The 24,297-nt window shown below is 41.8% G+C and overlaps 1 protein-coding gene across 1 annotated transcript in view; it reads right to left on the bottom strand.

The window, feature by feature from the left end:
- Positions 1-24,297, bottom strand: part of SLC35F2 (solute carrier family 35, member F2) — a 76,635-nt gene that overhangs the window by 5,134 nt on the left and 47,204 nt on the right. Inside the window, exons 2-7 of the mRNA XM_011926666.1 lie at positions 21,578-21,753; positions 17,542-17,669; positions 12,704-12,863; positions 11,138-11,294; positions 10,531-10,583; positions 8,811-8,965 (exon numbers count right to left, since the gene is read on the bottom strand). Coding sequence (XP_011782056.1) covers positions 8,811-8,965; positions 10,531-10,583; positions 11,138-11,294; positions 12,704-12,863; positions 17,542-17,669; positions 21,578-21,753 — 829 coding nt within the window. The remainder of the gene's footprint in view (positions 1-8,810; positions 8,966-10,530; positions 10,584-11,137; positions 11,295-12,703; positions 12,864-17,541; positions 17,670-21,577; positions 21,754-24,297) is intronic.

A 24,297-nucleotide genomic window follows, 5' to 3' on the forward strand; every position in this document is an offset into this window, starting at 1 on the left:
CCCGCCACCACGCCCGGTTAATTTTTTGTATTTTTAGTAGAGACGGGGTTTCACCGTGTTAGCCAGGATGGTCTCAATCTCTTGACTTCGTGATCCACCCGCCTCGGCCTCCCAAAGTGCCAGGATTACAGGTGTGAGCCACCGCGCCCGGCCATATTTCACTCTTTAGAATAACCCTAGAAGGGCAATTCTTATGTGAACCCATTTTCTAATTCACTAGTAGTAAAGGGAGGTCTGACCAATGAAATTCTTGCCAAGAGAATGAGAAGGTTTTATTTTTTGATCTAGAGTCTTGAAGACACCTGCTGCGTTTTTTGGATCCAAGCCAGTATTCTTATTTGAACATGCTCTATTTGTTTACCTTATAGCCAAACAGAAAGAGTCCAACGAAAAGGCTGTAGAGGTCCGCTGTCAGGATGCCTAGGTTGACGGAAGTGGCACTAGTGACTTTAATCACCAATGGCATGAAGCTATAAAGGCAAAACATACACAGGGCAAATGCCACAAACAGCAGGGCTGTGGAAAAAAACATGGAATATCGAATATTAGGGCAAGAAATCATAAGACAAAGGAGTTGGAGGCTTGGCTGCCATATAAAACTCCCTAACCCTTTAGCATATTATCTACAAAGCCTCTTGTTAACAGTCGGCATTGCAAATGAGACCACAAAGCTCTCTGGAAAAAAGAATATTAGCAGCAAGTTGTGATGTAGATAAAGGACCTCAAAAGTCCAACAAGGTATTGGATGATCAAGGTCAGAAAATCCTGCTTATAGTGTGACTGAGTCCATTGCTCTTACCACCCCTTGCTATGCACCCTGCCAGGACGCAGTGATGCCTGCAATAAAAGGCCAGTAAAGGCAGAATCAACATCTCGTGTCAAGAAAAATCATTATCTTTTCTTCGCTTTTGTTTGGTTGGACATGATTCGTATAACTGGATTCAGAATAAAGTATCTTTAAAGACATCAAAGACAGTTATTAGGTCCACTGTATTTTGCTCATCTCATTAAATTAAGTGCTCCAAGGCAGCACAACATAATTATCCTCTTTAGGACAGTGCTTGCCATGTGGATGTTGACTACATTAGCAATTATCTCGGCTTTGCAACCACTTCTTTAACCTCATCCCATACGCAGCACACACACACACACACACACACACACACACACACACACACACTTTCTGACAATCTAAGTTATTTTTATTTTTTTCAAGATGGAGTCTCGCACTGTTGCCCAGGTTGGAGTGCAGTGGCGCAATCTCAGCGCACTGCAACCTCCGCCTCCCAGGTTGAAGTGATTCTCCTGCCTCAGCCTCCCGGGTAGCTGAGAGTACAGGCGCCCGCCACCATGCCCGGATAATTTTTTTTTTTTTGTATTTTTAGTAGAGATGGGGTTCTCCATGTTGGCCAGGCTGGTCTCGAACTCCTGACCTCAGGTGATTTGCCCATCTTGGCCTCTCAAAGTGCTGGGATTACAGGTGTGGGCCACCACGCCCAGCCCGCAATCTAAGTTATTTAATTAAATTAAATTATCAAGCATGGTAGATAATCTTCAATGACACCTATGTAATATTTAACTTTTCCCCACCCATCATTAAACCTGGTTCAAATCTTTTCTGACTGTCCCATCACCACTTTCTTTTCCTTTATTTATTTATGCAGATGCCTAGGAATATCAGATGACAGGAGCAATGGGAGGTGAGAGAGATTTCACACCATTCAGGTTAATGCTTCACAAATTATATCAAGCAGATAACCTTCGCAAGAAATCTGAAGACCCAAGATACAGGTCTACTTGAAAGCTGGTTTGACCAAAGGTCAATCTCCAGTCTTGTTCAGGATCCCTAGTAACCAAAGGCTATTCCTGCAGGTAAAGATTAAGAATTAACTTTTATGGAAGTTTATCTACCAGTTTTCAGAGAAAGCTCAATGTAAACCACTATAGCTGATATGTATTAAATCATTCTGGGATTTTACAAAGGTGTCTAAATATTAAAAGAACACAATATAATCCTCTAGATGTTCATTTGTTAGTTAAAGGAAAGAATGCTGACTAAAAGGATTTCTTTCTTTACATACCAATTTTCCAGTCCCAGTGAATGCTGGCAATATCCTTATATTCCACAATCAATCTGAGATTAAAACAAGAGGTCACAGAGAGGTCCACATACTAATTTTCACTATTTTATAAGCATTTTAGTCACTATACTTCAGCTAAAGTGCGGAATTACACGGACTTTTGAATTTGTCTTAGGATATAAAAATAACTATCTTCAATAAAAATGACAATAAAACCAAAGGTGCTCTGCAATAATAGTCAAGTATGGGAGAGAAATGTGATATTATGCTTTGTTTTTGAATAAGCTTAGGAAGTTAATGTGTGAATATTTTCTGGAAAGAACTTAAAAAGAAAACTCCTTACTGGTAAATGCCTCTACCACATGCTAATCAGGAATCCTAAGCAACACACATGTTTAAGAAAATAGGAAGTAATTCCTGATATTTTAACAATCCTCTAATAGACACTCAGCAAGTTATTAGGTAATGGCAAAACCACAATTACTCTTGCATCCACCTAATACTAATTTCAGATGTGAATTTGGGCCAAATAAATAATGAATATTAGTAGTTATCATCTATAATATATTTGCTTATTTTGTTTTTAGAAAAAATTGTAGAATCTTACAGCTGTATACCACTGATAATTGTTCCAAACAGGCCCACCATTCCTAAAAATTCCTGTCTGCTCAGCTTCTTCACGATGTATTCCTCACAAACATTCGAAATGGCATAGAGGGAAGCCCCAAGAAGGACCAAGATGTCGCCAATCAATACATCACTCCCTGCAGGAAGATAAGCCACAAAAAGCAAAACACTGTCAACAGGTGAACCTCTACAGCATGCCTCCAGGCGGTCATCTGACTCGTGCTCATTTAAATGACGCTAAGGAAGAAGAAACTGGTTACTAGAAGTTTATGTGTGACTGCGTGTGTGTGTGTGTGCGCGTGCACGCGCACGCGTGTGTTTGAGACAGTCTTGCTCTGTCGCTCAGGCTGGAGTGTGGAGTGCACTGGCTCAGTCTCGGCTCACTGCAACCTACACCTCCGGGTTCAAGTGATTCTCCTGCCTCAGCCTCCCGCGCAGCTGGGATTACAGGCACCCTCCGTCAGGTCTGGCTAATTTTTGTATTTGTGCTGGTCTTGAACTCCTGAACTCAAGTGATCCACTCACCTTGGCCTCCCAAAGTACTGGGATTACAGGTGTGAGTGACTGTGCCTGGCCTCATTTTTGTATTTTTGGTAGAGACGGAGGGTTCACCATGTTGGCCAGGGTGGTCTTGAACTCCTGACCTCAGGTGATCTACCCACCTTGGCCTTCCAAAACGCAGGATTACAGGTGTGAGCCACCGCACCCAACCTGGTTACTAGAAGTTTAAAGTCTCTTACTCTTCTCACTTTCTGGTTAAATTCTGCTGTGATTTTTCATAATTTAACTCCTCAAAAGTCTAACAGGCTAGAAATTGACGGTATATATTATAATGTAAGGCCTCAGAAAATGATTCCATGACATGACAAATTAATGGAGTTCACTGAAGAGTTGGGTCAATTTGAAAAATGGGAACCTGCTTTCAAAGTAATTTTCCCTCTCAATCCAAGGAGACACTTAACTCACTTGTAGATTGGGTGAATCATAGACCTTAATTAGATTTTATAGTATCAACTGTAATTTTCTCTCTCAATCCAAGGAGACATTTAACTCACTTGAAGCTTGGATGAATTAATAGACCTTAATTACATTTTATACTATCAACTGAATTCAACACAAAGTGAGGCAAAGTGTTCTCACCTACACAGTGACTTAAAAAGAAATACTCCAGTGAACAAGTTTCTTCGTTGATTAAATAAAAAAAGAAAAAAAGAATTGACAGTAGGTTTTCCAGTAACCAATCTTAAATGTATGAGACAAAATATGATTGCAAATATATAAAGAAACTTTGCTCTCAAGAGACAAACAAAACTATTTAATGCAACAAAAAGGAAGAAAAACTGTAGGCTGGTAGGAACATACAGATTGTTTTGTGGAGGTAGTTACAAAATACCAGATACAAGTAAATCTAAAAATATAATTTCAAATGTAGTTAACCAGAATGTATTTTCTGCTTTTTACTATAAAAAGATATAGTTTGCAGAATAAAAGTGAAAACATAAACAAAATTCTGTGACTGAAGCACAAACATGTGACACCATCTTACCTGAATTGTCTTCCCTCCCTGCTAGTATGTCTGCACCAACCATGGTTCCTACACCCAACAGACAGACAGCCACAGCAACGAAGTGGATCACTCTGTATCTTGCATAAAGAATAAACCACGACAGAGCCATCAACACAGGAATCCCAAAGCAATCCAAAAGCTGCATGGAAAGAAAATCAACAGTTTAAAACATATCTCTCATTAGCTAAAAGATGGGTAATTAAAAAATAATAGGAGTCAGTATTTATAATAGGAGTCAGTATTTATTGAGCATTTATTATTGCCAGCCCTATACTAAGAGCTTTACCTGGATTCACTCATGTAATCCTCACAACAACTCTATGAGACTGAAATTACAATCCAATTTTATACATGAGAAAATGAAAGTACAGAGAGGTGAAATGAGTTGCCATAGTTAAAAATGGGATGACAGTTGGGCACAGTGGCTCAGGCCTGTAATCTTAGCACTTTGGGAGGCTGTGGCGGGCAAATTGCTTGAGCCCAGAAGTTCGAGATCAGCCTGGGCAACATGGTGAAACGCTGTCTCTACAAAAAAAAAAAAATAGTTGGGTGTGGTGTTGCACGCCTGCAGTCCCAGCTACTTGGGAGGCTAAGGTGAGAGGATCACTTGAGCCTGGGAGTTCAAGCCTCCAGTGAGCTGTGATGGTGCCACTGCACTCCAGCCTGTACAATACAGAGAGACCCTGTCTCAAAATAAATGAAAAAATAATAAAATACAATGGAAGAGTCAGTTGCTGAACACAAGAATTCTGCTGAGGGCCTGTGCTCTTTACCTCTATGCTCCCACCTGTGTATATCTATCTTTATTTTATTTATTTTATTTTATTTTATTTTTTTGAGATGGAGTCTCGCTCTGTCACCCAGGCTGGAGTGCAGTGGCACAATCTCGACTCACTGCAACCTCCGCCTCCTGGGTTCAAGCAATTCTTCCTGCCTCAGCCTCCTGAGCAGCTGGGATTACAGGTATGTGCCACCACGCCCGGCTAATTTTTTATATTTTTAGTAGAGACAGGGTTTCACCATGTTAGCCAGGATGGTCTCGATCTCCTGACCTCATCATCCACCCACCTCAGCCTCCCAAAGTGCTGGGATTACAGGCGTGAGCCACCATGCCCAGCCTGGCTTTTTTAAAATGATGGTACCAATAAGCTATAAACATTCCTTCAGTCTTACTTCAGGAATACCTTAACCAGCAAGTCTGCAAAGATATAACAGCTGGTTCCTTGACATGTAACCTTGCAATGCAAAAAGGTTTACATTCCTTAAGTAGAAATTTCTGAGAATCCACTGAGCTTAATGTATCAATAATTCAGTTAAATGTTGTGAGTTCATGGTTGACTTCTGGGAATAGCATAAATAAGGATTTGTCTGGATACAAAATTTTACAAGGACCAAGAAATACAGTTGATAGCCTCTACTGAAACTACAATTATCAGGTGATGGCCAACATCCTAACTATCTGCTCGAATGACTGTGAGGAAAATAGGAAGCAGGTCAATAATCCTTTAGTGAAGGCACGCTGAGAGAAGACAGGTCTCGCTCTGTCAGCCAGGCTGGAGTGCAGAGGTGGTGTCAGATGATGACTCACTGCAGCCTCAACCTCCCTGGGCCCAAGTGATCCTCCCACTTCAGCCTCTCTCTCCAGTAGCTGGGACTACAGGTACACACTACCATGTCTGGCTAATTATTTTTGTATTTTTTTTTTTTTTGTAGAGATGGGGTTTTGCCATGTTGTCCAGGCTGAAAAGAGATATTTCTAAAGCAGGGGTTCTCAAAGTATAATCCAAAATCCTAAAACCTAAAACGCTGGGGAGGAATCTATACAGTCAAAGCTATTATCACTTTTTTTTTTTTTTTTTTTTTTTTTGAGACAGAGTTTTGCTCTTGTTACCCAGGCTGGAGTGCAATGGTGCAATCTCGGCTCACTGCAACCACTGCCTCCCAGGTTCAAGCGATTTTCCTGCCTCAGCCTCCCGAGTACCTGGGATTACAGGCATGGGCCACCACGCCCTGCTAATTTTTGTACTTTTAGTGGAGAGGGGGGTTTCACCATGTTGGCCATGGCTGGTCTCGAACTCTTGACCTCAGGTGATCCACCCACCTCAGCCTCCCAAAGTGCTGGGATTATTGGCGTAAGCCATCACGCCTGGCCCTCAAAACTATCATTACCATAATACTAAAATGCTATATGCCCTTTTCACTTTTATCATCTTGCAGATGCACAATGAAATGTTCTAGAAGCTATATGGCATGTGATATCACAAGGCAGAAGGAAGACGCAGAGGTGAGAATCCAGGTGTTTTCTAGTAAGCCACACAGTAAAGAGATTTTTAAAATATAAATCAATGACATGCTTCTATTTTTTTATTTTGAAAAATACATTTTTTCATAAAAATGTTAACATGATGACTTTATTATTTTCTTAATGAATTAATAAGTATCTTTTAATTTATCCGTTTTCATTTATAATATGGTAAATAATAGGTATAAATGACTGGGGTTCCGAATTTTTAAGCATTTAAAAGGGGCTTAAGATTTTAAAAAGAATGATCAGCAAGCCCTGGCTCTAAGAAAAAAAAAGATGAGAACTGCTAAACTGCTGCCCTAGGAATTTTCCAAGTAGCCGTGAAGTTGAAAAAAAAAAATCTATATACTTGGTTCTCTCTGATTATGAGACTTTAACATGATGTAATCATAAGCTTGAGATTCTCATCTTAACAATGAAATTAAGGTGGGAAGTGCAGTGGCAAGAAGCCTGGACTGATAGAAGACTGACAACTAAGACTTAGTAGTGCTTTTACCACTAACCAGCTGCTGACTAAGGGTAAGTCACTGAGCTGCACATCACCTCCCCAGGCCTTTGTTCCTCCATGTCTAAAATAAATGGCTCCACCAGGTATTAGTGGCTTATGTCTATAATCCCAGCACTTAGGGAGGCTGAGGCGGGCAGATCACCTGAGGTCAGGAGTTCAAGACCAGCCTGGCCAACATGGTGAAACCCCATCTCTAGGAAAATACAAAAATTAGCTAGGCATGATGGAGGGTGCCTGTAATCCCAGCTACTCAGGAGGCTGAGGCAGGAGAATCATTTGAACCCGGGAGACAGAGGTTGCAGTGAGCCAAGATCACACCATTGCACTCCAGCCTGGGCAATAGAGTGAGACTCCATCTCAAATAAATAAATAATAAAATAAAATGAATGGCTCAATCAGTTCTCAAGGAAAGGTGTACCAGACTCTCTGAGGATGTTATTTTTTCAAACTTCATATTTGCTCTCTTGCTTCCCCTGGAGATACTGATATATTCCCTCCCACCCCACCTGCCTTGAGAATTAGTGCATGTAATAGGACCCACTGCTGATGGCAGCAGGTTACACTTGTAAAGGCTGTGATGATGTGGATAGAAAAAGTCTGAAAAACCACTGGACTGAATTACCTTTAAGATATGAAATTACGGCCGGGCGAGGTGGCTCAAGCCTGTAATCCCAGCACTTGGGAGGCCGAGATGGGTGGATCACGAGGTCAGGAGATCGAGACCATCCTGGCTAACACGGTGAAACCCCGTCTCTACTAAAAAATACAAAAAACTAGCCGGGCGAGGTGGCGGGCACCTGTAGTCCCAGCCACTCGGGAGGCTGAGGCAGGAGAATGGCGTAAACCCGGGAGGCGGAGCTTGCAGTGAGCTGAGATCCGGCCACTGCACTCCAGCCTGGACGACAGAGCGAGACTCCGTCTCAAAAAAAAGAAAAAAATAAATAAAATTACTATCAAAGACAGAACCATCCCAATTATGCATGCATGATAAGCTGGCCATCTCTCTTTCCTTTCCATCAGGTACTCCAGACTCTTTGTCTGTGTACCAAGGCAAAAAGAATGAATGGAAAAGTTCCTAGTGCTCAGGCTGTTACACTGTCCCTCAAGGTCAACAGCAGCTCTGGGTCAGCTTGTTTATCACCTGGCAACATGCGTCAACAATTCCATAAGCTACTGCCCTGGGCCATATCATCGAAGGTGAAATCCATGTATTTCACTTTTTTTTTTTTTTTTGAGACGGAGTCTTGCTCTGTCCCCCAGGCTGGAGTGCAGTGGTGCGATCTCGGCTCACTGCAAGCTCCGCCTCCCAGGTTCATGCCATTCTCCTGCCTCAGCTTCTGGAGTAGCTGGGACTACAGGCGCCCGCCACCACGCCCGGTTAATTTTTTGTATTTTTAGTAGAGACGGGGTTTCACCGTGTTAGCCAGGATGGTCTCAATCTCTTGACTTCGTGATCCACCCGCCTCGGCCTCCCAAAGTGCCAGGATTACAGGTGTGAGCCACCGCGCCCGGCCATATTTCACTCTTTAGAATAACCCTAGAAGGGCAATTCTTATGTGAACCCATTTTCTAATTCACTAGTAGTAAAGGGAGGTCTGACCAATGAAATTCTTGCCAAGAGAATGAGAAGGTTTTATTTTTTGATCTAGAGTCTTGAAGACACCTGCTGCGTTTTTTGGATCCAAGCCAGTATTCTTATTTGAACATGCTCTATTTGTTTACCTTATAGCCAAACAGAAAGAGTCCAACGAAAAGGCTGTAGAGGTCCGCTGTCAGGATGCCTAGGTTGACGGAAGTGGCACTAGTGACTTTAATCACCAATGGCATGAAGCTATAAAGGCAAAACATACACAGGGCAAATGCCACAAACAGCAGGGCTGTGGAAAAAAACATGGAATATCGAATATTAGGGCAAGAAATCATAAGACAAAGGAGTTGGAGGCTTGGCTGCCATATAAAACTCCCTAACCCTTTAGCATATTATCTACAAAGCCTCTTGTTAACAGTCGGCATTGCAAATGAGACCACAAAGCTCTCTGGAAAAAAGAATATTAGCAGCAAGTTGTGATGTAGATAAAGGACCTCAAAAGTCCAACAAGGTATTGGATGATCAAGGTCAGAAAATCCTGCTTATAGTGTGACTGAGTCCATTGCTCTTACCACCCCTTGCTATGCACCCTGCCAGGACGCAGTGATGCCTGCAATAAAAGGCCAGTAAAGGCAGAATCAACATCTCGTGTCAAGAAAAATCATTATCTTTTCTTCGCTTTTGTTTGGTTGGACATGATTCGTATAACTGGATTCAGAATAAAGTATCTTTAAAGACATCAAAGACAGTTATTAGGTCCACTGTATTTTGCTCATCTCATTAAATTAAGTGCTCCAAGGCAGCACAACATAATTATCCTCTTTAGGACAGTGCTTGCCATGTGGATGTTGACTACATTAGCAATTATCTCGGCTTTGCAACCACTTCTTTAACCTCATCCCATACGCAGCACACACACACACACACACACACACACACACACACACACACACTTTCTGACAATCTAAGTTATTTTTATTTTTTTCAAGATGGAGTCTCGCACTGTTGCCCAGGTTGGAGTGCAGTGGCGCAATCTCAGCGCACTGCAACCTCCGCCTCCCAGGTTGAAGTGATTCTCCTGCCTCAGCCTCCCGGGTAGCTGAGAGTACAGGCGCCCGCCACCATGCCCGGATAATTTTTTTTTTTTTGTATTTTTAGTAGAGATGGGGTTCTCCATGTTGGCCAGGCTGGTCTCGAACTCCTGACCTCAGGTGATTTGCCCATCTTGGCCTCTCAAAGTGCTGGGATTACAGGTGTGGGCCACCACGCCCAGCCCGCAATCTAAGTTATTTAATTAAATTAAATTATCAAGCATGGTAGATAATCTTCAATGACACCTATGTAATATTTAACTTTTCCCCACCCATCATTAAACCTGGTTCAAATCTTTTCTGACTGTCCCATCACCACTTTCTTTTCCTTTATTTATTTATGCAGATGCCTAGGAATATCAGATGACAGGAGCAATGGGAGGTGAGAGAGATTTCACACCATTCAGGTTAATGCTTCACAAATTATATCAAGCAGATAACCTTCGCAAGAAATCTGAAGACCCAAGATACAGGTCTACTTGAAAGCTGGTTTGACCAAAGGTCAATCTCCAGTCTTGTTCAGGATCCCTAGTAACCAAAGGCTATTCCTGCAGGTAAAGATTAAGAATTAACTTTTATGGAAGTTTATCTACCAGTTTTCAGAGAAAGCTCAATGTAAACCACTATAGCTGATATGTATTAAATCATTCTGGGATTTTACAAAGGTGTCTAAATATTAAAAGAACACAATATAATCCTCTAGATGTTCATTTGTTAGTTAAAGGAAAGAATGCTGACTAAAAGGATTTCTTTCTTTACATACCAATTTTCCAGTCCCAGTGAATGCTGGCAATATCCTTATATTCCACAATCAATCTGAGATTAAAACAAGAGGTCACAGAGAGGTCCACATACTAATTTTCACTATTTTATAAGCATTTTAGTCACTATACTTCAGCTAAAGTGCGGAATTACACGGACTTTTGAATTTGTCTTAGGATATAAAAATAACTATCTTCAATAAAAATGACAATAAAACCAAAGGTGCTCTGCAATAATAGTCAAGTATGGGAGAGAAATGTGATATTATGCTTTGTTTTTGAATAAGCTTAGGAAGTTAATGTGTGAATATTTTCTGGAAAGAACTTAAAAAGAAAACTCCTTACTGGTAAATGCCTCTACCACATGCTAATCAGGAATCCTAAGCAACACACATGTTTAAGAAAATAGGAAGTAATTCCTGATATTTTAACAATCCTCTAATAGACACTCAGCAAGTTATTAGGTAATGGCAAAACCACAATTACTCTTGCATCCACCTAATACTAATTTCAGATGTGAATTTGGGCCAAATAAATAATGAATATTAGTAGTTATCATCTATAATATATTTGCTTATTTTGTTTTTAGAAAAAATTGTAGAATCTTACAGCTGTATACCACTGATAATTGTTCCAAACAGGCCCACCATTCCTAAAAATTCCTGTCTGCTCAGCTTCTTCACGATGTATTCCTCACAAACATTCGAAATGGCATAGAGGGAAGCCCCAAGAAGGACCAAGATGTCGCCAATCAATACATCACTCCCTGCAGGAAGATAAGCCACAAAAAGCAAAACACTGTCAACAGGTGAACCTCTACAGCATGCCTCCAGGCGGTCATCTGACTCGTGCTCATTTAAATGACGCTAAGGAAGAAGAAACTGGTTACTAGAAGTTTATGTGTGACTGCGTGTGTGTGTGTGTGCGCGTGCACGCGCACGCGTGTGTTTGAGACAGTCTTGCTCTGTCGCTCAGGCTGGAGTGTGGAGTGCACTGGCTCAGTCTCGGCTCACTGCAACCTACACCTCCGGGTTCAAGTGATTCTCCTGCCTCAGCCTCCCGCGCAGCTGGGATTACAGGCACCCTCCGTCAGGTCTGGCTAATTTTTGTATTTGTGCTGGTCTTGAACTCCTGAACTCAAGTGATCCACTCACCTTGGCCTCCCAAAGTACTGGGATTACAGGTGTGAGTGACTGTGCCTGGCCTCATTTTTGTATTTTTGGTAGAGACGGAGGGTTCACCATGTTGGCCAGGGTGGTCTTGAACTCCTGACCTCAGGTGATCTACCCACCTTGGCCTTCCAAAACGCAGGATTACAGGTGTGAGCCACCGCACCCAACCTGGTTACTAGAAGTTTAAAGTCTCTTACTCTTCTCACTTTCTGGTTAAATTCTGCTGTGATTTTTCATAATTTAACTCCTCAAAAGTCTAACAGGCTAGAAATTGACGGTATATATTATAATGTAAGGCCTCAGAAAATGATTCCATGACATGACAAATTAATGGAGTTCACTGAAGAGTTGGGTCAATTTGAAAAATGGGAACCTGCTTTCAAAGTAATTTTCCCTCTCAATCCAAGGAGACACTTAACTCACTTGTAGATTGGGTGAATCATAGACCTTAATTAGATTTTATAGTATCAACTGTAATTTTCTCTCTCAATCCAAGGAGACATTTAACTCACTTGAAGCTTGGATGAATTAATAGACCTTAATTACATTTTATACTATCAACTGAATTCAACACAAAGTGAGGCAAAGTGTTCTCACCTACACAGTGACTTAAAAAGAAATACTCCAGTGAACAAGTTTCTTCGTTGATTAAATAAAAAAAGAAAAAAAGAATTGACAGTAGGTTTTCCAGTAACCAATCTTAAATGTATGAGACAAAATATGATTGCAAATATATAAAGAAACTTTGCTCTCAAGAGACAAACAAAACTATTTAATGCAACAAAAAGGAAGAAAAACTGTAGGCTGGTAGGAACATACAGATTGTTTTGTGGAGGTAGTTACAAAATACCAGATACAAGTAAATCTAAAAATATAATTTCAAATGTAGTTAACCAGAATGTATTTTCTGCTTTTTACTATAAAAAGATATAGTTTGCAGAATAAAAGTGAAAACATAAACAAAATTCTGTGACTGAAGCACAAACATGTGACACCATCTTACCTGAATTGTCTTCCCTCCCTGCTAGTATGTCTGCACCAACCATGGTTCCTACACCCAACAGACAGACAGCCACAGCAACGAAGTGGATCACTCTGTATCTTGCATAAAGAATAAACCACGACAGAGCCATCAACACAGGAATCCCAAAGCAATCCAAAAGCTGCATGGAAAGAAAATCAACAGTTTAAAACATATCTCTCATTAGCTAAAAGATGGGTAATTAAAAAATAATAGGAGTCAGTATTTATAATAGGAGTCAGTATTTATTGAGCATTTATTATTGCCAGCCCTATACTAAGAGCTTTACCTGGATTCACTCATGTAATCCTCACAACAACTCTATGAGACTGAAATTACAATCCAATTTTATACATGAGAAAATGAAAGTACAGAGAGGTGAAATGAGTTGCCATAGTTAAAAATGGGATGACAGTTGGGCACAGTGGCTCAGGCCTGTAATCTTAGCACTTTGGGAGGCTGTGGCGGGCAAATTGCTTGAGCCCAGAAGTTCGAGATCAGCCTGGGCAACATGGTGAAACGCTGTCTCTACAAAAAAAAAAAAATAGTTGGGTGTGGTGTTGCACGCCTGCAGTCCCAGCTACTTGGGAGGCTAAGGTGAGAGGATCACTTGAGCCTGGGAGTTCAAGCCTCCAGTGAGCTGTGATGGTGCCACTGCACTCCAGCCTGTACAATACAGAGAGACCCTGTCTCAAAATAAATGAAAAAATAATAAAATACAATGGAAGAGTCAGTTGCTGAACACAAGAATTCTGCTGAGGGCCTGTGCTCTTTACCTCTATGCTCCCACCTGTGTATATCTATCTTTATTTTATTTATTTTATTTTATTTTATTTTTTTGAGATGGAGTCTCGCTCTGTCACCCAGGCTGGAGTGCAGTGGCACAATCTCGACTCACTGCAACCTCCGCCTCCTGGGTTCAAGCAATTCTTCCTGCCTCAGCCTCCTGAGGAGCTGGGATTACAGCCGTCTGCCACCACGTCCAGCTAATTTTTGTATTTTTTAGTAGAGATGGGGTTTCATCATGTTGGCAAGGCTGGTCTCAAACTCCTGACCTCAGGTGATCTGCCTGCCTCGGCCTCCCAAAGTGCTGGGATTACAGGCATGAGCCACCATGGCTGGCCCTGTGTGTATCTTTAAGTTTGGTAGACAAACATTCCTTCCTGCATGCAACCATTTACTCAGCCAACAAATATTTGCTAAACACCTTGCATGTGTGAGACACTGTGAAAGCAGCTAGAAATAGAGGTGAACAGGACAGAGCAAGCTGTGCTCTCGGGAGCACACAAAGCTAGAAAGGACATGGAATAAATAATCACACCAGATATTTCACTGGAATTGGGCTAAGTGCTACAAAGAAGCACCGGTTACTATGAGAGAACAGACACCATCTCCCTGACAAAGCATCCAACCCCACCACGTGAGACATACTTATGCTCACGGCAAATATTCTTGCTCATCTTCCTCAGATGCTTCTCCATCACCTGTTGATCATAGGTCCAGAAAACACTAGCTATACACCTGATATTGCTCATCTGGAAGGCAGAGGGATTAAGCATGCCAAAAATTATAGCAGGCCCAAAGTTGTTTGCAAGATAAAAGATAAAAAAGAGTGAAACTGCTGTTTTATTGCTCACCCTGTTGTTTCAAACCTTGTCCCTGATTCTCTCCCTATCTGGTGAGTCTTGAACCAGACAGGCCCCTAATCTCCAGCAGCCCATTCAATCCTGTCCACAGTTGTTTACTGATTGCCTTTCACTGCAGTAGCATCAGTGGAGTCCAACGCATCATGTGTAGGAATGGCATCTTGCCTTGTTCTTTATTCCAGCTGCAGAACTCTAATCTCCTAAGTGCTTTATTGAGCCTGCCTGAATAACAAAACATTAAACGATGCAAATGATAATACCCTGTCCCTGAAGACACCAGCAGAATCCAGCCATATGGCTTAACAAAATCTCAACTACATTCCTTAAACAAAAAAAAAGGAGAAAAAGACATTCTAAGAACTACCACAGAAGATTCCTTTATCCTTGTGTCTTAAAATCAAACTTAAATTTGCTCTGTCTTTAACAATTTTTGTTGGGCAATGAGGGAGCTGCCTATGTCATGGTCAGAGCTCCAGAGACCTCAGGCCCCAGCCCCACACTGATCAGCTAGATGTGTGGTCCCCAGCCAGTCACTCTCCAAGTCAAAATATAAAATAAAAAGATCAGATGAAATGATCACACAGGTTCCCTCCGACTCTAACATTCCATGACTTCTCATCTGATATCTATCACCTTCAGACATGTGAACCTTCTTTTCAAAATGCATTCTTGGTGGCCGGGAGCGGTGGCTCATGCCTGTAATCCCAGCACTATGGGGGCCAAGGCAGGAGGATCACTTGAGGTCAGGAGTTTGAGACCAGCCTGGCCAACATGGCAAAACCTTATATCTACTCAAAATACAAAAAAAAAATCAGCTGGGCACAGTGGCGCATTCCTATAATCCCAGCTACTCAGGAGGCCGAGGCTGCAGTGAACCAAGATTACCCCACTGCACTCCAGCGGGGCGACAGAATGAGACTCCATCTAAAAAAACAAAAGCCGGGTGTGGTGGCGCACACCTGTAATCCCAGCTGCTCAGGAGGCTAAGGCAGGAGAATCACTTGAACCTGGGAGGCGGAGGCTGCAGTGAGCCGAGATCATGCCATTGTGCTCTAGCCTGGGTGACAGAGCAAGACTCCTCCTCAGAAAAAAAAAAAAAAAAAAAGTATTCTTGGTGATGGATGTCTTCTCTGATTGTTTCAGTTCTAAGAGTATCAATTTAATTTTTAAAAATTATTGTATAGTCACAGTAAGCAGGGTACTAAGACAGACTCTGCCACGTGGTTAGTATAAAAATGAGTTAGACCATATTAGAGGTACAATAGAGTATAGAAGAGAAAATGAAAATTGAATTAGCCTTTGACAATGAGGGGAGCAGGCTTCAAACAGGACTGCATTCTAGGAAGAACAGAGCAGCACAGGAGAGAAGGAGCAGGCCATGAGTGGGAAATGGGTTGATGTGGCAGTCAAGTGGGAAGGGACATGAGCAGAAACCTAAGCCACATCACGATCTTCACGTGAACTATTCCATGACTGCTGGTAATTACAGAACCTTCCAAGGAATCCTTAAGAAGAAGGTTCAAAGACCACCTAATCCAAATTTCCATCCTTTTGGACTACCCAGGCCAGAGATTTACTCAGGTGGAGAACCAGCTTGAATCAGTCCTGTGACAGCCATCTCTGCTGCTGGAGAAAACATGACCTTGTTAGATGCCTTTTTTATAATATATTCCTCACTAGGGCCGTAAGTGCATGACTTTTAGCAACCAAATGCTTAGGTTTTTCTAAGAGGCTGCGTGAAAGAAATTGTTTTCAATTTCTTTGAAATTGAAAGAAGGCATGAACTTCAGTCGCAAATATCCAACTGTAAGTGTTCTGTTTAACTGTGTTTAGGCTTTGCACCAATTCAAAACTTTTTATCATTATTAGAGATCAAAGTTCCTGGGAATTGTAATCAAGTAATTAAAATGTATGTGAGATTATGAGAGTAGATATGACAAGAAAATGCCATTTTCTGCATACTTATGTATACTTCATTAACCAATGCTAAAAGTGCACTTACTCCTATTAGTGATACTAGGTAACTTCATTCTCATGCTTCATTCTCTAGGTAACTGCTGGGTTTAATTTTTGCGAAACTTTAGGTTCTTTGTGTGCCTCCTGTGGTGTCTGTCTTAATAAATCATTTCCTCTCTCAGCTTTTTAACCCATACTGGTCAAAGTCCAAGAGGTTTGCTGAGAACAATGCTTAGCAAAATGTTACAGACAACAAAGTATTTAATATAAGGCACTCTGGCAATAACATTTCATGTAGGTTCACACTGGAAAAATACTGAGTTCTCAACAATCCTTATATTTTCTATGCAAAATAAGTCTAATTTCAATGTTTCCAGTCCCTAAAATTTAGAGTCAAGTAAGAATATCTCTGTATTTTGTATAGTGAGAAAGGGATATATCAAAAAGTTATAAACTTCAAATCCCACATCTGATAGAAACTTTTTTTTATTATTTAAGAAAATGAAAAAAAAAGTTATAAACTTATTAAACTGTGACCTCTAAACCTGGCATTTGAGTCTATCTCACTTTCACCTCCATTTATAAAACGTTTTGTAGTTAGTAATAGTGAGTTAATGTTATGACACATCCCATAGTTTGCTAACATTAAGACAAATGAAATCAGTTGTCTTCAACTTTACAAAGTTGAAAACCTCTGCAACGTAGGAATGAATATTTTTCTTTCAATGCTGCAAGAATAAACCTAACAAAGAAACAGGGATGGGAGTTTTAACTCGGGCTACCACCTCTCCCAAAAATGTCTAATGGGTTTCTTCCAATGGTTCCTTTGTCATGAATACCTACTATGCTTGCAAAGCTCCAACTTTCCTATAGAACAAAGGTATATCTACTTTCATATGCCATGTTTCAGCAGCATATAAAACAGAACACATGTCAACACCACAGCATCAACTGCCAACTAAATATTTATGCTTATTGTGGTAGGAACTGCTCTGCCACAGCATTAGCAGTTTGGGGGCAGCTTAACCTGTATACATTTTCACTAATTCTAGGAAACATTACTCATTAGAGCATATGCTCTACTAGAAAACAGCACCCACTTGTGTTTAGGTTTTCTTCAACTGAACAGATTTTCAATAAAATTAGGTCAACACGTATGACTTCGTGTTCTCCTTTTGAAGCTATAAAATCCAAAGTGGTCAGAGGGCTTCCTCTTACCTGGACACTGGTTAGAGTTGTGTACTGGTAGGCTCTGACAATCATATAATTAGCTTCCACATCTGCTAGTCCCAGCAGGATGTACTTCCACCATTTTCTTTTCAAGATTACTAGAAGGTTATCACTGCCTGGTTGAAAGAAATCTGGGTCAGTACATGTTATTTGCAAATGATACCATACATGTTGATTTGAAGATAAAAGAGTAGAAGCAAGAATTTCTTTTTCTTCTTCTTCTTCTTCTTTTTTGAGATAGGGTCTCATTCTGTTGCCTAGGCTGGAGTGCAGTGGCGCAATCTCAGCTAACTGCAACCTCTGCCTCCTAGGTTCAAGCCAGCCTCCCACCTCAGCCTCCTGAGTAGCTGGGACCACAGGCGTATGCCACCATACCCAGCTAATTATTTTTGTATTTTTAGCAGAGATGGGGGTCTCACCATGTTGCCCAGGCTGGTCTCGAACTCCTGAGCTCAAGCGATCTGCCTGCCTCAGCTTCCCAAAGTGCTGGGATTACAGGCGTGAGCTACCACGCCTGGCTATTGTGTATTTCCAACATAGCCCCCTCCCAGTTTCCATTCTTCATAACCCAAACTCCTGCAACAGCTCATCAGAGTTAGATTTTTTTCTAGTATGAAACCCTAGTTAAAATGTCATCAGAGACCAAGTGTTCAATAAAAGCACCAGAATGAAAGAGAAAAGTGGTTAAATTCCCTTTCCTAGCTGGGCATGGTGGTGTGCACCTGTAACCCCAGCTACTCAGGAGGTTGAGGTAACGGTGGAGGACAGCTGGAGCCCAAGAGTTCAAGACCAGCTGGGCTTACATAATGAGACTCCACCTCTTTAAGAAAAAAAAGCGGGGGAGGGCAGGGCGGGAGGAGAGCCTTAAGGAAAAGAGCTAATGCATGCTGGACTTAATACTTAGGTGATGGGTTGATAGCTTCTGCAAACCACCATGGCACATGTTTACCTATGTAACAAACCTGCACATTCTGCACATGTACCCCAGAACTTAAAAAAAAACTTTTTTAAAAATCCCTTTCCTATCATAACAGAAATAAAATTTCTGGATATGAGCTTGCATGTCGCCATTTCTGACAAGCCACGGACTATCCTAGGAAATGAAATGTTTTCCTAGAAATTAATTGGTTATTTAACTTCTATCCATGGGCTTCCTCAAAGAAAAGTCTGCATGTGATCATTCTTTTGGAAGAGATGTGCTTTCAAGTGGAAAATAAGTCCATGATAAGTTTGAGAAAAGGCTTAGTGGCACACTGAAGAAACACATTTTATTCCACCAAATTATATTTATTCAAATTAATTGGATTCACTACTTTGGAGAATCTGGTATCACAGGAGATGTAGAGTTGGCACATGTATGAGAAGGCTTTATGGCAAGATAACTCACAAATAAATAAAAGTAGTGAGAATCATAACCAAATAATTATCAGTAAAATTCAATTAGCAGGAACATCTTGAAAACACATAAATAGGCCGGGTGTGGTGGCTCACACCTGTAATCCCAGCACTTTGGGAGGCCAAGGTGGGCAGATCACCTGAGGTCAGAAGTTCGAGACCAGCCTGGGCAACATGGAGAAACCCTGTCTCTATTAAAAATAAAAAAATTAGCTGGACATGGTGGCAGGTGCCTGTAATTCCAGCTACTAGGGAGGCTGAGGCAAGAGAATCACTTGAATCTGGGAGGCAGAGGTTGCACTGAGCTGAGATTGTGCCACTGAGCCGAGATCATGCCATTGCATTCCAGCCTGGGCAACAAGAGCAAAACTCCGTCTCAGAAGAAAAAAAACAAAAAAAAACATAACACAGAATTAGTCTTCCTAGCATCAAATGGCATAGGAAGTACCTAACAACCATCCCTTAGGGAGACTAACTGCACTGATATATTTGGGAGTCTCACTGAATTCCTGAAGGCCAATGCTTCCACAAAGAGCAAAGTATAGGGTTATTAACCATGTAGAGTTCCACTCCCAGCTCTTTTTTTTTTTTCTTCCTTTGGAGACAGGGTCTTGGTCTGTCATTTGGGCTTGAGTGCAGTGGTGCCATCTTGGCTCCCTGCAACCTCAGCCTCCTGGGATCAAGCCATCCTCCACCTCAGCCTCCCAAGTAGCTGGGACTACAGGGACATGCCATCATACCCAGGTAATTTTTATATTGTTTGTAGAGAAAGAGTTTCATCATGTTGCCCAGGCTGGTCTTGAACTCCGGGCCTCAGGTGATCCTCCCACCTCCAACTGCCTAAGTGCTGGGGTTACAGGTGTGAGCCATCACACCCAGCCCTAAATTTCAATAAAAACCTTTAGATAGCTGGTGCATGGGATGAAATAAATTACTGTAATTTCCTGAGTGTGCACAGTGCTGTCCTTCTTCACTGGATTCACTAACCTTTGTGAGGCTTTTTCTTCTGCTGTGTCGGCCACATGATTCAAAAGCAAGTAGTAAATTTAGAATCAGACCTTCAAACCCCTTTACAACGAAGGGTTAAACTAAAGTTTTAAAAAATAATGAAGCTGGACGGGCATCTGTAATCCCCACATTTCCGAAGGCCGTGGCAGACAGATCACGTAAGGTCAGGAGTTCGAGACCAATCTGGCCAACATCTCCACTAAAAATACAAAAATTAGCCGGGTGTAGTGGCACATGCCTGTAATCCCAACTACTAGGGAGGGTGAGGCAGGAGAATCGCTTGAACCCAGGAGGCAGAGGTTGCAGTGAGCCAAGATCACGCCACTGCACTGTACTCCAACCTGGGTGACAGAGCAACACTAAAGCTGTAGCTACGCGGAGTTTGTGGGGAGGGAAGGAGGAATGAATAGGTGGAGCAGAGGGATTTTTAGGGCAGTGGAGCTGTTCTGTTTGATACTGTAATGGTAAATGTATGCCATTATACATTTGTCAAAACCTATAGAATGCACAATACCAAGAGTGACCCCTAAGGTAAATTATTGATTTTGGTTAATAATAATGTATCTGGCTGGGCCCAGTGGCTCACAGCTGTAATCTCAGCACTTTGGGAAGCCGAGCTGGGAGGATTGCTTGAGCTCAGGAATTCAAGACCAGCCTGAGCAACATGGTGAAACCCTGTCTCTACAAAAAATACAAAAATTAGCTGGGCACAGTGGCTCACACCTATAATCCCAGTACTCTGGGAGGCCAAGGCAGGTGAATCACTTGAGGTCAGGAGCACGGTGAGACCCCGTCTCTGCTAAAAATACAAAAATTAGCCAGGCGTGGTGGTGTGCGCCTGTAGTCCCAGCTACACAGGAGGCTGAGGCACAAGAATCACTTGAGCCCAGGAGGTGGAGGTTGCAGTGAGCCAAGATTATGCCACTGCACACACACACACAAAAAAACCCAGAGACCTGATATACACAATCAACTAATGTTCCATTTACCATCTTTATTTAGTTGTAAGTAAATATTTTGGAGAGTAAGGTTCTTGACTTTAAGTGTTTTTAATATCATCTTAATATTTTAAAATATTTTTTAAATTGTGGGGGGACCTAACTTGTAATGACATTTATACTTTTTAGGTCGGGTCCAATGGCTCACGCCTGAAATCCTAGCAGTTTGGGAGGCTGAGGTGGGCAGATCACTTGAGCCCAGGAGTTAAGAAACTAGCCAGGGCAACATGGCAAAAACCCTTCTCTACCAAAAAAAAAATTAGGCACAGTGGCACACGCCTGTAGTCCCATCTTACTAGGGAGGCTGAGGTGAGTGGATCACTTGAGCCTGGGAGGTCAGGGCTACAGTGAGCCAAGATTGCATCTCTGCACTCCAGCCTGGGTAACAGAGTGAGACCCTGGCTCAAAAACAAACAACAACAACAACAACAAAAAAAAACCACTTTTTTTGGACAACTTCTCTGTTACAAACAGTATGGTGCTACTTACTTTAATCAACAATTTCAGAGAATTATGCATAAGTCTCTAGTTACTACTTTCACAGTATTCAGAGGTGTCATACTTTTCTAGTAATTTTTATGAAGATAATTTTGTTGAAAAGGTAATTTCCACATTTGACATACCTGATCGAAATGCCAGCATCATTGTATAAATTAGGAACAGCAAGCAATAATTGATAAAGCTCTGAAGCATGGGGGTGTTCACTTTGTATCTTTCTGCCAAATACTGGCTGGTGATGGCTGTCCCACATATACACAAGGACAACATCTGACCCAGAGCAATTGTTTTCAAAATATTCCTGGAAAATAAGGGAAGAAATCAGAATAGCTTGCAAATAAGTTATACCTTACACACACACACACACACACACACAGCTAAACACAAATGGAAATGCTAATTATTCCAGGTGGTTCTTCATTTCATTTTATGAAATAAATATTTAAATGTTAGTTATTGAAGGACTACATTTTTATTCTCTTTTATCTTTCTGATCCCCTCCATTCCCACAAAAGCATATTCCATTTCACTGAACATCCATTTAGAGATCATTTTGATTACTTGACTATAACATACTTTGTAAAGCACTTGTGTGTGTGTGTGTGTGTGTGTCTTTTTTTTTTTTTTTTTGAGACAGGGTCTTGTTCTATTGCTCAGCAGTGCAGTAGTGCAATTGCAGCTCACTGCAGCCTTGACCTCCCAGACTCAAGCAATCCTCCCACTTCAGCCTCCCAAATAACTAGGACTATGGGCATATGCCACCATGCCCAGCTAATTTTTTTTTTTCTTTTTTTTTGGTAAAGATGGGGTTTCACTATGTTGCTCAGGTTGGTCTCAAACTCCTAGGCTCAAGGGATCCTCCCACCTCAGCCTCCCAAAGTGCTAGGATTTCAAGTGTGAGCCACTGTGACTGGCCCTTACCCTGCATTTCTAACATGGAAACTAATTAAAGAAGCAAGTTGAGACAGAAAAGTCTACAATAATACCTATTTTCTGGATCAGATAATTGGATAGACAGCAATATGGTTAACCAAGATCCTAAAGGCAGAAGGAAAAGGCATATTTAGAAAGGATAATAACTCCATTTTGGACATGCTGGATTTTATTTAATTATGAGATAGCCAAGAAGAAATGTCCAGTAGGCAGCTTGGAGCTGGAAGAAAGGATTGGATTTGAGAAATAAACTTGAGAATCATGAGCATAAAGGTGGTGGCTGAATGGGGGACATAATGAGATCACTAAGGCATATAACTAAAAACTGGGAAGAAAAGAGAGCAAAAAAGAAATACCGTGGGAAACAGCAATATTGAAAGGGCTGGAGAGGCTGGATGCGGTGGCTTATGCCTGTAATCCCAGTACTTTGGGAGGCCAAGGCAGGCAGATCACTTGAGGTCAGGAGTTTGCGACCAGCCTGGCCAACATGGTGAAACCCCGTCTCTAGTAAAAATACAAACATTAGCGGGGTGTGGTGGCGGGCGCCTGTAATCCCAGCTACTCAGGAGGCTGACGCATGAGAATCGCTTGAACCCAGGAGGCAGAGGTTGCAGTGAGCTGAGATTGCACCACTGCACTCCAGCCTGGGTGACAGAATGAGAGGAAGAAAGGAAGGACGGAAGGAAGGAAGGAAGGAAGAAAGGGAGGGAGGGCGGAAGACTCATTAGAGATGGAGATAAAGGGGCATGGCCAGAGAGGTAAGGGGAGAACTAGGTAGGAAGAAACAATCTGGAGGCCTAGAGAAGATGGTGTTTCAAAGAGGAAACTTTTTCTAAGTATTCTTCCTGTCCTACTGCCATTCTACCCAAATCCAGTCTCCATACTGCAGCAGGAGTGATGTTCTGAGTGTTAATATGATGATATTATTTCTCATGTCTAAAACATAAAATAAAATAAAAATAAAAATAAAACCTTTCACTGGCTGGTTCCCCTCTGGCCTTAGGTGAAAGCCACACTTTAAAATGGCCCTACAGGCAACCCACCATCTGAATCTCCAGCCTCACCTTGAACTACTCTCTCACAGCATATTTCATTTTTAATTTTTTTTTTTTTTTTTTTTTTTTTTTTTTTTTTGGAGACGGAGTCTTGCTCTGTCGCCCAGGCTGGAGTGCAGTGGCTGGATCTCAGCTCACTGCAAGCTCCGCCTCCCGGGTTTACACCATTCTCCTGCCTCAGCCTCCCGAGTAGCTGGGACTACAGGCACCCGCTACCTTGCCCAGCTAGTTTTTTTTTTTTTGTATTTTTTAGTAGAGATGGGGTTTCACCGTGTTAGCCAGGATGGTCTCGATCTCCTGACCTCATGATCCGCCTGTCTCGGCCTCCCAAAGTGCTGGGATTACAGGCTTGAGCCACGGCGCCCGGCCTTCATTTTTAATTTTTAATAATTCTTCTGTCTAACAAATAACAAAGTATGTATAATGTATAATCAACATGTATCCATGTATCTATCACCTCAAAAAATAAACAATTTACCGGGCACAGTAGCTCATGCCTGTAATCCCAGCAACTTTGGGAGGCTGAGACAAGAGGATCACGAAGTCAGGAGTTCAAGACCGGCCTGACCAACATGGTGAAACCCCATCTCTACTAAAAATACAAAATTAGTTGGGTGTGGTGGCATGCGCCTGTAGTCCTAGCTACTTGGGAGGCCGAGGAGGGTGGATCACCTGAGGTCAGGAGTTCGAGACCAGCCTGGCCAACATGGTGAAACCCCGTCTCTACTAAAAATACAAACATTAGCGGGGCACGGTGGCTCAAGCCTGTAATCCCAGCACTTTGGGAGGCCAAGGCGGGCAGATCACGAGGTCAGGAGTTCGAGACCAGCCTGGCCAACATGGTGAAACCCCGTCTC

This window comes from Colobus angolensis, unplaced genomic scaffold (genome assembly GCF_000951035.1).
Source record: "Colobus angolensis palliatus isolate OR3802 unplaced genomic scaffold, Cang.pa_1.0 Scaffold7, whole genome shotgun sequence".
NCBI lineage: Eukaryota > Metazoa > Chordata > Mammalia > Primates > Cercopithecidae > Colobus > Colobus angolensis.